Consider the following 13,534-nt stretch of genomic DNA (forward strand, 5'->3'; position numbering starts at 1 on the left):
GTCTTTGCAGTTAGATCTTGAATTCAACCGTGCAGACTTCTTATCTGTGCTAATGGTTTGTTGGGTAAAGACATCACAAGATGCAGATTTCCGAGTTAGCTGATGTCTCGTGGAATAGCATTTGGGATATTGGGATAAGAGGCGTGATGTATCGTCCCAGATTTTCTCACTAGTAAGCTACTTTATGTGCACATTTTAAAAATCCTGTAGTTGAAGTGTATCTTTGCGTTTCAGGTTGTTGAACAGACCATGTGTTTACATTACTGTACCATGGATTTTCTGTGATATTGGCACTGACTTCACTGGGGAATGCTCCAGACATCAAACTACAGCCTTGTGCTGGCAATACAATTCCTTCTCATGATCTATGATCTGTTGTCCAATTCTTTTTCTGAGCTTATATTCACGGAGCCAGTGATCCCACTGATAATGTTCATGTGAGTATGTGTGTAAGCATGAGAAAGTATTTATATTACAGAAATGTTAACTCTATCTTGGATACAAAAATAATAAAAGCATACTTTACCTCCTTAGTCGCATTAAATATGAACTGGTCTCCGGAACTCTGATTCAACACCAGTGTAATGTCTGCAGCCTCTAGGTATCTCAGGAACTAGTGAAAAGCAAGCACACAGACTGAAATACACTTTGATGAACTTTTGAATGTTCAACCTGTGATGTAGAAAATCAAAATTTGTTCATCACAGTTGAATAAAGCTTACAAAATTCAACGAGATGAGAGACCCCAATGCAATTATTATATTTGTTACCAAGTCTTTATTCGATAGATTGCTTTATTCTGAAAACAATCTTTAAACGGTTTTGAGGGTGGCACGTTGGTGCAATGATTAGCACTGCTGCTTCCCGGCGCTGAGGAACCAGGTTCGATCCATGCCCCGGGTCACTGTCCGTTTGGAGTTTGCATATTCTCCCCATGCCTGTGTGGATCTCACCCCCACAACCCAAAGATCCGCAGGTAGGTGGATTGGCCACTCTAAATCGCCCCTCAATTGGAAAAGAAAAGAATTGAGTGCTCTAAATTTTTAAAAAAATCTTTAAATGGTTTTCACCTGCTTTGGAATCAAATTGCATAAACATATCAAGATATAAGTATTGTTTTTTTTTAAATTTAGAGTACCCAATTCATTTTTTCTAATGAAGGGTCAATTTAGTGCGGCCAATGGATCTAGCCTGCACATCTTTGGGTTATGGGGGCAAATGTGCAAACTCCACACGGACAGTGACCCAGAGCCGGAACGAACCTGGGACCTCAGTGCCGTGAGGCAGCAATGCTAACCACTGTGCAACCGTGCTGCCCCAAGATATTAGTGTTATTTAATAAAAATGTAGTTGTATATTTGTGGAAGCGATTTTCCCCATAATTGAATTTGTAACCACATAGGAAAGAATGTAGATTTGATCACAACCCATAGATGGAGTACTAAGTCTGCAATAAAACACCTTCTAAATAACTAGAAAATTCTCACAAATGAACATGAAAGATATGTAGACTTTATTGTGAATATACATGTAATAATACTGCCATCATCTGTAATCTTGTTTGATACTGTCCTGTTGCATAGGCCTTCACCAAGGCTTTTGTAACTTTAAACATTTACAATGGGTGCAATGGAACCTCCTTATAGCCAGTTAGTAGCAGATACATCAACAGTGTTGGGAAATAGAGAGCTTGATCAAACCACATTTTTTCTCAACCAAAGCAATCTAGATAGAGAGAAACAGCTGTGCGGTGGTGGAAATCTTTGTCCTTTCAATTAAAAATGTACTTGCTCTTCTCCAGTCCCCCATTTGCTTTGTGGGTTAAGGTTCTAGCGCTGGACTATACAAATCATGACTGGTTACATTCTTCTGACTGCAGTATCGAATCATAGGATAGTTACAGCACAGAAGGCCCATTGTGTCTCTGCTGGTTTTCTGCAAGAGCAATTCACTTGGCCCATTTCCCCATCTTTTCCCTGTAGGTCTACAAACGGTTCCTTTTCAGATAATTATCCAATTATCTTTTAAAACCCTTGATTGAATCTGCCTCCATCATAGAATCATAGAATTTACAGTGCAAAAAGAGGCCATTTGGCCCATCGAAACAGCACCGGCCCTTGGAAAGCGCACACAACCACCCAATCCCCGTAACCAAGAGGGCATTGTAGTTAACCGCAGCCATATTGTCTGTGTAACTAGACAGGGTTTAGGAACCTTGGTAGATTTTCCCCTCCCTGATCTGGTGGCAGTGAGACAAATTCTAGCACCTTGGATATCACCCTGGCTGAAATCAACACAGACATTCAAAGTCTGTTCCTGATTTTGAGTTTAAAAAGTATGCATTGATTGGCATTGTTACTGTGGAATTGCTATAATTAGTCTGGGAACTTAAAGAAAATTCTAAATATTTTTTTCTCCTTTCTTCAGTATTCAAGACATTGGAATCCTCTTCAATATCATCATCATCTTCTTGATGTTTTTCAACACATTCATCTTTCAAGCTGGTTTAGTCAAATTACTGATTCATAGGTTTACAGGAACCATTGTTATCACTGGTATTTACTTTATTCTGAGTGTCAGCTTTCATGTTTGGATTCAGGTACGCAAGCTTTAAACAAAAGAAGAAATTGCAGATATTGCATGAGTGAATAACAAATGACTCCACTTCCAAGTAATTCATTGCATGTAACATTTGAGATGTGATTCGGTGCTTTGCAAATTAAATCTTTCATTTTTTTCCTTGGAGGGGGAAAATCCATAATTGTATTTTTCCTGTTGAATATTGGTAATCTTTTGGCAAGTAGTGAGGATAGGAAAATAATTAAGTCTTTAATTCAAGACAGAAAACCTTGGAAATATATGAGTAAGTCAACATCTAAAAGGAAACAAAGCCATAATGAGTTAGCTGATCTCAGCAAAAAATGGTCCTGCAGTTGCGTTCCAGGCCCTTGACAGGAAGATTAAGCAGGGTATTTAATAACCTCTCCCAAGACAGGCCATGGTGTTATGCTAAGCTTCAATAGTCTCCGGACACACTATCTGGGCAGATACAAGAGGCAGTGCCCTTAAAAGGGATAATGAAACAATCAGTTTCCTGACATTTGTCTGAGGGATAAAAATATATCTACCTCCACCCACTCCCTCCTGGGTCCCTGTTCTGATCGCAATTATCTACAATTTAAGGGGCAAGTGAACAACTTGCTTTCACCCCAATCAGTGCTAGCTGAAAGATGTTTGAAAGCAACCTCTTATTGTTTTGTAGTTGAGAGAGATTGCAACAAGATGTAGCAACTCTCCATACTTGGTGTGCTGCAGTGCTCCAGTGAAGCCCAATGCAGGCTGGAGGAGCAGCATCTAATCTTCTGATTAGGCACGTTGCAGCCATCAGGACTCGACAGTGAGTTCAACAACTTTAGATTGTGACCTTTCTCCTCCATATTAAACCCCTTTTTAAAAGATATTCCATACATTTATTGTCTTGTGCCGGAACCTTCCTACCAACACCCACCCACCCAATGCAAGGTATAAATTCTTACTTGGGTATTTTTAAATTATTTTTTAATCTAGGGATATTTGTTGTGCTGTGATTTGGTGGCTCATTGAGATCTGCCCCAATAGTTTGAATACTTGAGATTTGTTTTGCAGCTTGTGATTCTGCAGGGTGGTTTAAATGTATTTCAGATGGAATTTATAGTTACCCTATCATGCACAGAGATAAACCTAAGGAGGGGTGATGTGCAAAGCATAGTAGATAAGTAAGGAAAGTATAACTAAAGGAGGCCATTCAGCCTATTGAGTCTATACTGGTCTTTTCAAAGAGCAATCCAGTTAGTCTCACTACCCCTCTTTCCCCTTTTTCCTGCAACTTTTCTCTTTCAGGTACATTTTGAAAGATACTTGAATCTATATCCACCACCCTAAGGGAGTGGGAAGAGGAAATATATATTGAGAAGCAGTGAGCCATGTTTTAGAAAGATGTGACACAAAGACTAAGAGGGTATTATGAGAGATCAAGAACATGAGAGTGGACACAGGCGAATGAGAAGGAAAGGTGTCCATTTATATAGCACCTTTTGTGACCATAGGACATCCAATACTTTCCAGACAATTGAGTATTGTGAAATGTTATAATGTATGAAACATCACAAGTACAGATCCAGTTTTTGAGATTGAAGGCAGCAGAAAGAAAAATTGGAGTATAATTTACAGCTCATCAATCAGAATCATTTTTATCCCTGATGTTGCATGAGTAACTTACTGCATCTTTCTTTTATTCTAACTGTAACGAAACCTGATATTTAGCTATAACCTCATTGATTTAACAGGTTTTGTAATATTTTTTGGGTATCATATAAGAACATGATGGACATTCACACAATCTCCATTTTACCGTATCATAATAAAAGTATAATTGACCTCGGTCATGCAGGTTTAGACATGGCATGAAGAAGCTGGAAGCTGCAGTTCACGGGAAACTTAATTTGCTTTGAGTGCGTGAAGCAATGTTGGAAAAAAGCATGAACAGTAGCAGCTGCATTGAAGTTCTGTTTGAGCATCACAGATGTTGGAAATGCTCATGTTTTCAGGTGTGAACGTGCTAAGGTCAAGGGGATTTAGCTTGCTTGTACTGGTAATCTTATTAGGTGATACATAGGTGTCATGTTGTTAAAAGCATTACTAAATCTATTTGCAAGTTGTTCAAAATGTCTATGAGAATTACTGGAAATAGTTTCCCTGAGCTGAGTAATCTTATTCACTTTATGTGTCCACTTTCAATCCTATTCCTGTCAGAATCTGCGGTGGTGGAATATGCGCCAGTATGTGTGGACAGATGGACTTCAAGCACTTTTCGCCTTCCAACGATTTGGTAAGTGAGCTGTTGGTGACTATTCTAATATTGTCAAGATTGCCTACATTTTTACAAAACCGTTTGCTGTAGGTATTGTCTTTTGCAGGCGTAAGAATCTTTCAATGCTGATCGCGTGCGCATTCTTCATGTACGAAGCCAGACAGTGACTTTCACCAAGGCATTTAACAGCAGGCATATTACAGTGGAATATGATTGTGTTCTCACACAAGGTGATTACACACAGGCTTTTCAACAGGGGACATTGGCCAACAACCAGGAGTGTGAAACCTGGCTCCTTAGATCAAAATAAGAAGTCTTACAACACCAGATTAAAGTCCAACAGGTTTGTTTCAAACACGAGCTTTCGGAGCACTGCTCTTTCCTCAGGTGAATGGAGAGGTATATTCCAGAAACATATATATATAGACAAAGTCAGAGATGCCAGACAATGCTTGAAATGCGAGCATTTGTGGGTAATCAAATCATTACAGATCCAGAGATATGGGGTGATCCCAGGTTAAAGAGGTGTGAATTGTCTCAAGCCAGGACAGTTGGTAGGATTTTGCAAGTCCAGGCCAGATGGTGGGAGGTGAATGTAATGCGACATGAATCCAAGATCCTGGTTGAGGCCGCACTTATGCGTGCGGAACTCAGCTATAAGTTTTTGCTGGGCAATTCTACGTTGTCGCGTGTCCTGAGGACCGCCTTGGAGAACGCTTACCCGGAGATCAGAGGCTGAATGCCCTTGACTGCTGAAGTGTTCCCCGACTGGAAGGGAACATTCCTGCCTGGTGATTGTTGCACGATGCCCGTTCATTCGTTGTCACAGTGTCTGCATGGTCTCGCCAATGTACCACGCTTCGGGACATCCTTTCCTGCAGCGTATGAGGTAGACTACATTGGTCGAGTCGCACGAGTATGTACCGCGTACCTGGTGGGTGGTGTTTCCACGTGTAATGGTGGTATCCATGTCGATGATCCGGCATGTCTGGCAGAGATTGCCCTGGCAGGGTTGTGTGGTGTCGTGGTCGCTGTTTTGAAGGCTGGGTAATTTGCTGCAAACAATGGTTTGTTTGAGGTTGCGCGGTTGTTTGAAGGAAAGTAGTGGGGATGACCATGGCAAGATGTTCATCTTCATTGATGATGTGTTGAAGGCTGCGAAGAAGATGTCGTAGTTTCTCCGCCCCAGGAAAGTACTGGACGACGAAGGGTACGCTCCTCCTCGTCTGAGCAGATCCTGTGTATATGGACGGCTTGTCCATAGGAGATGGCTTCTTTAATGTGTTTCGGGTGAAAGCTGGAGAAGTGGAGCATCGTGAGGTTATCTGTGGGCTTGCGGTAAAGCGAAGTGCTGAGGTGACTGTCCTTGATGGAGATGAGTGTGTCCAAGAATGCAACTGAATTGGACACTTATGGGACTTATTGATCTCATCATGTAGTCGTTTCAGTTGGACAAGCCCTCCGTATACACAGGATCTGCTCAGACGAGGAGGAGCGTAACAGACACCTACAGATGCTGAAAGATGCCCTCGTACGATTGGGATATGGCGTTCGACTCATCGATCGACAGTTCCAATGCGCCACAGCAAAAAACCGCACCGACCTCCTCAGAAGACAAACACGGGACACAACTGACAGAGTACCCTTCGTCGTCCAGTACTTTCCTGGGGCGGAGAAACTACGACGACATCTTCGCAGCCTTCAACATATCATCAATAAAGATGAACATTTTGCCAAGGTCATCCCCACACCCCCACTACTTTCCTTCAAACAACCGCGCAACCTCAAACAAACCATTGTTTGCAGCAAATTACCCAGCCTTCAGAACAGCGACCACAACACCACACGACACTGCCAGGGCAATCTCTGCAAGACATGCCAGATCATCGACATGGATACCACCATTACACGTGGAAATACCACCCACCAGGTACGCGGCACATACTCGTGCGACTCGACCAATGTAGTCTACCTCATACGCTGCAGGAAAGGATGTCCCGAAGCGTGGTACATTGGCGAGACCATGCAGACACTGCAACAACGAATGAACGGGCATCGTGCGACAATCACCAGGCAGGAATGTTCCCTTCCAGTCGGGGAACACTTCAGCAGTCAAGGGCATTCAGCCTCTGATCTCCGGGTAAGCGTTCTCCAAGGCGGTCCTCAGGACACGCGACAACGCAGAATTGCCAAGCAAAAACTTAGGCTAAGTTCCACACGCATAGGTGCGGCCTCAACCGAGATCTTGGATTCATGTCGCATTAAATTCACCCCCCACCATCTGTCCTGGACTTGTAAAATCCTACCAACTGTCCTGGCTTGAGACAATTCACACCTCTTTAACATGGGATCACCCCCTAGCTCTGGATCTGTAATGATTTGATTACCCGCAAATGCTCGCATTCCAAGCATTATCTGGCATCTCTGACTTTGTCTATATATATGTTTCTGGAACATACCTTTCCATTCATCTGAGGAAGGAGCACTGCTCCGAAAGCTCGTGTTTGAAACAAACCTGTTGGACTTTAATCTGGTGTTGTAAGACTTCTTACTGCGCTCACCCCAGTCCAACGCCGGCTTCTCCACACCTTAGATCAAAAGGAGGCCAACTGCCAGTAGTTAGATTTTGGATTCTGCATCTGATGGGTTCTTTGTTTAAAACTGAGATTGAAGAATCTATTACATGGAGCAATATAAGCTACAAATATATATCCATTCTCCCAGTACCATATGGGTTTTCAAAAATGTTTGTAAAACAAAACAATCTCCTCAGTAATGTAAACAGCTTTGCAGAATTTTTTAAAATGTGGTACAAAGATTGATTCATCCTGCCACTTCTGTCTTGTCCTCCAAGGACATCCAACTTTTTAAATCTGGGTGCCCACACATGTCAAAACCAGTTTGTGGGCCACATTTATTGATTTATTCAATAATGCAAACATCAACATAAAAAATTAGAACCCCGTCCCAATTCTAATTCCTCTCTCTTCCCCCCCCCCCCCCCCAGTTCTTTTCCTGCTTTTGTCCTTTTACTCCCTTCCTTCATTGTCTAGTCCCCTCTCTCCTCTTCTGATTTATCCCCTCTCTTGGTTACCTCTCTTACTCTTTCCTTTGACCCTATGTGGTTGTCTCTGTTCACTGCAGCTCCATCCAGCCTGCCCACCCTATAGGCCACTACACATTCTTAGAAATATTTGATTATAATCCTCACTTCCAAAGATATTTGCTCCAGGGAGCAGGAAAGTACTTCAGTTTACAATTGCTGTGCCTGCAAGAATGGTGAGGACTTTTTTGCAAATTGGCTGTGGGTGTCGCTGGCCAGGCCAGTATTTATTATCCATCTTTAAATGCTTTTGAGAAGATGATGGTGAGCCGCTGCCTTGAACCACTGCAGTCAATATGCTGGAGGAACGCTTGCATTACTGTTAAGGGAGTTCCAGGATTTTGACTGGAAAGAATTACAATATATTTCCCAAGGTGTATTATGAAGCTCACCTGACCTGCCACTTTTATCTTGAATTTGGCTAGGTGAGCACAAGACCTTCACTTCAGGTGTGATTCATCAGACTTCCTAGGCGCTTTTAGCAAAACAAAGTTTGTTATAAGAATGTAGTTATAAAACACTTAGCAAGAATTTGTTTTCAATTATAAACATGAAAGAAACACAACTGCTACAGTAATCTATGTATATAACTCTTAATGAATCCTCCTTATCTGTTCCAATTCAATACAAAATCCAATAAAACGAAAACCCCTTTCAAGGGTGTGGCTCAGCACACTAATCTCACTTGAATGGGACTGATCCTTTCACTGAGATTCTAGTCCAGTTTCCAACCAGCAGATTAAAAACTCCTCAGGAAAGCACTCTAGCTTTAAGGTTACCAATGCAGTTTGCCACACCTAATGTGCTTTCAGTTCACTGGAACAGCTTCAAAATAAAACAGAAAATAGGGAAAACTTCCTGCAGCTTAACACAGTGCTATCCAACACTGCTTCTTCTTCTACAGTCCAAACGAACCAAGTGAAAATGAAACTAAATAACTAAGTACCCTGTCACCTGACAGCCACAGCCCAGCTCCACCCACAAAAGACATCACTGAAGCCGTATTACAAGCCATGTGGTAATACTAAACCTTTCTTAAAGGGACACTCACATGACAGTTGCTACAGTGCATCTTATAGCTGGTACTTACTGCTGCCACTGTGTCAATGGTGGAGGGAGCGAATGTTTCAGGTGGTGGATGGGGTACCAGGAAAGTGAGTTGGTTTGTTCTGAAAAGCACCGAGCTTAGACTGCTGTTGGAGTTGCACTCACCCAGGCCAGTGGAGAGTATTCTATCACACTCCTGACTTGAACCTTGTAGATGGTGGGCAGGCTTTGGGGAGTCAGGAGGTGAATTACTCTCCTCTGAATTTGCAGCCTCTGACCTGTTGTTGTGGCCACAGTATTTATATGGCTGGTCCAATTCAGTCTCTGGTCAATGGTAACACCCCAGGTGGCACAGTGGTTAGCACAGCTGCCTCACCACGTGAGGGACCTATGTTCAATTCTGGCCTTGGGTGACTGTGTGAAGTTTGCATTCACTTTCCCTGTGTCTGTGAGGGCTTCCTCCAGGTGCTCCAGTTTCCTCCCACAGACCAAAGATGTGCAGGTTAGGTGGATTGGCAATGCTAAATTGCCCCTTAGTGTCCAATGATATGTAAGTTAGGTGGGGTTACGGGCCTAGATAGGGTTGGTGCAGACTTGATGGGCTAAGTGGCCTCCTTCTGCACTGTAGGAATTCTATGGTTCTGTGATAGTAGGGGATTCAGCAATGGTAATGCCATTGAATGTCATGGGGAGATAGCTGGTTTCTCTCTTGTTATTGCCTGGCGCTTGTGTGGCACAAATGCTAATTGCCACTTCAGCAGCGCAAGCCTGGATATTGTCCCAGTCTTGCTGTATTCGGGGTCAGTGGTTCAGTATCTATGGAGTCTCAAATGGTGCGAAACATTGTGCAATTATCCGTGAGCATCCCCACTTCTGACCTTATGATGGAGGGAAAGACATTGATGTAACAGCTGCAGATGGTTCGGCCTAGGACACTACCCTGAAGAACTCCTGCAGTGATGTCCCGGGACTGAGATGATTGACCTCCAACAACCACAATCTACCTTTGTGCTAGGAATGACTTCAACTGTGTCCATGTGGAGTTTGAACATTCTCCCCTTGTCTGCGTGGGTCTCATTCTCACAATCAAAATGTACGCAGGGTAGATAGATTGGTCACGCTAATTGCTCCTTAATTGGAAAAAAAAGTGAATTGGGTACTTTAAATTTATTTTAAAAATAGGAATGACTCCAGCCAATGAAGAATTTTCCCTGTTTCCCATTGACTCCAGTTTGGCTGGGGCTCCTTAATGCCATACTCTGTTAAATGCTACCTTGATCTCAAGGGCAGTCACTCTCACCATACCTCTGGAGTTCAGCTTTGGGCCACGGCTGTAAATGAGGTCAGAATCACACAATTGTTATGATACAGAAGTTGGCCATTTGGCCCATTGCGTCTGCTACTACTCTCCAAACGGGCATCATTACTTGCCTTTCCCCCACATCCCTGCACATTGTTCTGTTCAAATAATCATCTAATGGCCTCTTGAATGTCTTGATTGAACCTGCCTCCACAATACTTCCAGCAGCTAGCCTATACACAGCATCTTCCAAAAATGGTATAACTGAAGCGATTGGTCAACAGTATGAAATCATATCATAATACATTGTCACTAATGACACATGTTCTCTGATAGACTATTACACAGTTTTGTTACAAATGGTCTGAGAAAAACCTTGGATCTGTTTCTACAGATGTATTGAATCTGTTACTGTAGAAGGTTTCAATTGTAATTTCATCGAGCACTGACCTGAAACTGTTTGATTTTACCACCCTCTAGCTGCTGTTTTATACTATTACTTCTACAAAAGAACTATCCTCTGCCTTGGAGATCCTCGATTATATGAAGACTCAGAATGGCTCCGAAATGAATTCTTTCGTGTCCGAAAATAAGATGGCAGTGATGCACAACATTAAAAATGGACTATTACACTGGTTTTTATCTGAGTAAAAAGATACTTCTAAAGTTTTATGAATTTTCTAGCTATATTTTTGAAAAAATATACTTTGGGGATTGCTATGTACATATTATTTATGAGCTTTAGTAGTAAGAGGTAGAAATTCCAAGTACTTCACTGCTGAATCATGCGGTTGTCATTAGTTATTTCTTTGTCAAATTGGTATTAATTTATCTCAAATCTCACCAAACATACAGATTTTCTTTACAAAAGCAAAATACTGTGGATGCTGCAAAACAAAACGCCATCAGAGAAAACTCAGGATGCCTGGCAGCATCTTTGGAGACAGAAACAGAGTTAATGTTTCAGATCACTGACTCAAAAGTCAGTCAGAATTAGAACTTTTTTAAAAAATGGGCAAATTTTGTTATCAGGTTTTTCCCTTTTGTACTACTTTCCCCTGAAGACACTTCCTCTTGCTGGGGTACAGTTCTGTGGCAGTTCTCCACATGGGCATTTTTCATGAGTGATCTAGATTACTGTATGTCAACACTATTTGACTATTGAGGACACCATTATACGAGTTAATCATGTCCTCACCGTAAGAGGTGGATTAAGTTTTTACATTTGCTTATTAGGGTAATTATTAATGACATCTCTTGATGCCCATATATTTACTTTTCAACAGCAGTTCTAGATAGTGATCAAGAGGGGAATGCTGACCTTTCTATTTCCCTATTCCCAACAATAGGCTATAATGAGTTAACTCAGTATAAATGGAGTTTACCCTGCAGCTAGACTTGTATAGCCTAATGCTATACTGTGTGCTGTAAGTGTTTTAATACCCAGTGAGTGTTAAAAATGACAGACTAATTATGATAATTCTAAAGCTTCAATACCCTGATGATTTCTCACTAAGTGTCAATGTTTTTGCTAATCGGTAACTGTACAGTATTGTCTGATAGGGAAAATTTCATAGTTACTTAACCCAACCCTTTTTTAAACAAAATCTTCATTTGGGACATAGCCAATTCTCCCATGTGATTTTTAGGTATTAGGAGGACCATTTTTAAAGGTGTCTGGGAGGAAATACCATGCATTTTGCAAAATACCCCATAGGAGGAACACTATTGATTCAGTACTGGCTTAATGAATTGTACTTTTAGCTAGTTGTCTCAGAATTAGCAGAATAATCTGCAATTGTTTTGAGTTTTTGCTCTTTATTTTCATTGTTATATGTATGTATTTAGAACTTGCTGTATTTAGAAGTTGGTTTTTAAATAAATACTTTTACTGTTTATTTTTTGAATCATGAGAGAAATGAATTTGGATTTGCTCTGATGCCCAATTCCAATTCTGACTGTTTGAATTTTATATTTCAAAACAGGTATTTTGTAGGAATATTAAATCCTGCGCATATTTCTTAATATTTTGATTATAGTTCTTCTATTAGAATACATGTTTGGTTATTTTATGTAATCTGTGATTTTACACATTGAAAACTTTTGTAATCGATTTTTTTGTAGAAAGTGTGTAAAATGTTTTTTCTATTGCCTATGTAAAGAAAATATTCAAACGTTTTATTAAGTGTGCTGGTAGTGAATTTTCTGTTCAGCTTTTTATTTATCCAGCCCAATAAATGAGACATTGTTTTCTTGTTAGTTTGCCATCTTAATTTCATTGGTAGATTTAGTCATTACAGTTTAAACACTTGCTGCTGAAAGGGAAATCAAATACACTTCGTCTCCCAAGTGGGCTTCATTCTGAGGATGTATTTTTTAAGGTTACTTGACTTAGTTGTCCTAACGCTGCACAGTGGAATTTGTAATTCTGATTTGGTGTCTTGTCTGGAAAGAGGCAAGTATCAAACATTAGATCATCTTTGTTAAATTGAAATAATGGATTTAATTTATAATTAGATGCTTTGCAGAAGGAAAGATATTAAGCAAGTGCAAGTTACAGCAAAAAGATCTGCAAGTAGATCTGCAAGCTGTTGCTTGAGGCGGTCCTTAAGGGGTGCTGGGACTCTGCGAGGTGCGTGGACCACAGGCGTGGCATTGGACTTGAGTAGAATCTTGTATGTATACGGGAGTGTGTCCATGCCCTCGAAGACATCGTGGTATTGCTGGATGATGGAGTCGAGTTGCGCCCTCAAGTCTGTGTCAGAAAATGCAGACACGTCGCTGGGAGAGAGTGAACCCTCTGCACTAAATGGAGCAGCTTGCATGCCTCTGCACCAAGCAAGGAGGCTTTTGAGGCGGCAACGATTTCAAACGGGAGAACAGCTGTGTGAGCACGATGTGTCACCTCAAGTTGGCAGGATCCACTTGCAGCGATGGCATTGCCATTGTAGTCAAGCAGTTGACACGCAGATGGCAGGATGGCAGGCTGGACACAGAGTTCGCGAAGATCAGACGATGCAATGAGATTGGCGAACGGCCAGTGTCCAGGTGGAACCTGACAGGGGACCGGTTGACTGTAAGTGTGGCACACCACTCATCATCCGGGTCGATGCTGTGAATGTAGATGGGTTTGGTGCCATGCTTGGGAGGCATCCTGTTCATGGTTATGATGCCAACTTGAAATGGGGCCTGTGGGTCATCGCAGGCAAAGTCGGAAGAGAGATCTGGAACAGGT

General features: G+C 41.6%; 1 protein-coding gene across 4 annotated transcripts in view; it reads left to right on the top strand.

Annotated features, from left to right (window-relative positions):
- tmem138 (transmembrane protein 138) overlaps positions 1-12,558 on the top strand; it is a 32,322-nt gene extending 19,764 nt beyond the window's left edge. For all 4 annotated transcript variants that reach the window (XM_038807602.1, XM_038807601.1, XM_038807600.1 and 1 more), the window contains 4 exons: positions 235-437; positions 2,428-2,599; positions 4,792-4,867; positions 10,780-12,558. In XM_038807602.1, the coding sequence (XP_038663530.1) occupies positions 310-437; positions 2,428-2,599; positions 4,792-4,867; positions 10,780-10,892 (489 nt within the window). In that variant the 5' untranslated portion in view covers positions 235-309 and the 3' untranslated portion in view covers positions 10,893-12,558. The remainder of the gene's footprint in view (positions 1-234; positions 438-2,427; positions 2,600-4,791; positions 4,868-10,779) is intronic.
- The last annotated feature ends 976 nt before the right edge of the window (positions 12,559-13,534 follow it).

Source organism: Scyliorhinus canicula, chromosome 9 (assembly GCF_902713615.1).
Source record: "Scyliorhinus canicula chromosome 9, sScyCan1.1, whole genome shotgun sequence".
Classification (NCBI taxonomy): domain Eukaryota; kingdom Metazoa; phylum Chordata; class Chondrichthyes; order Carcharhiniformes; family Scyliorhinidae; genus Scyliorhinus; species Scyliorhinus canicula.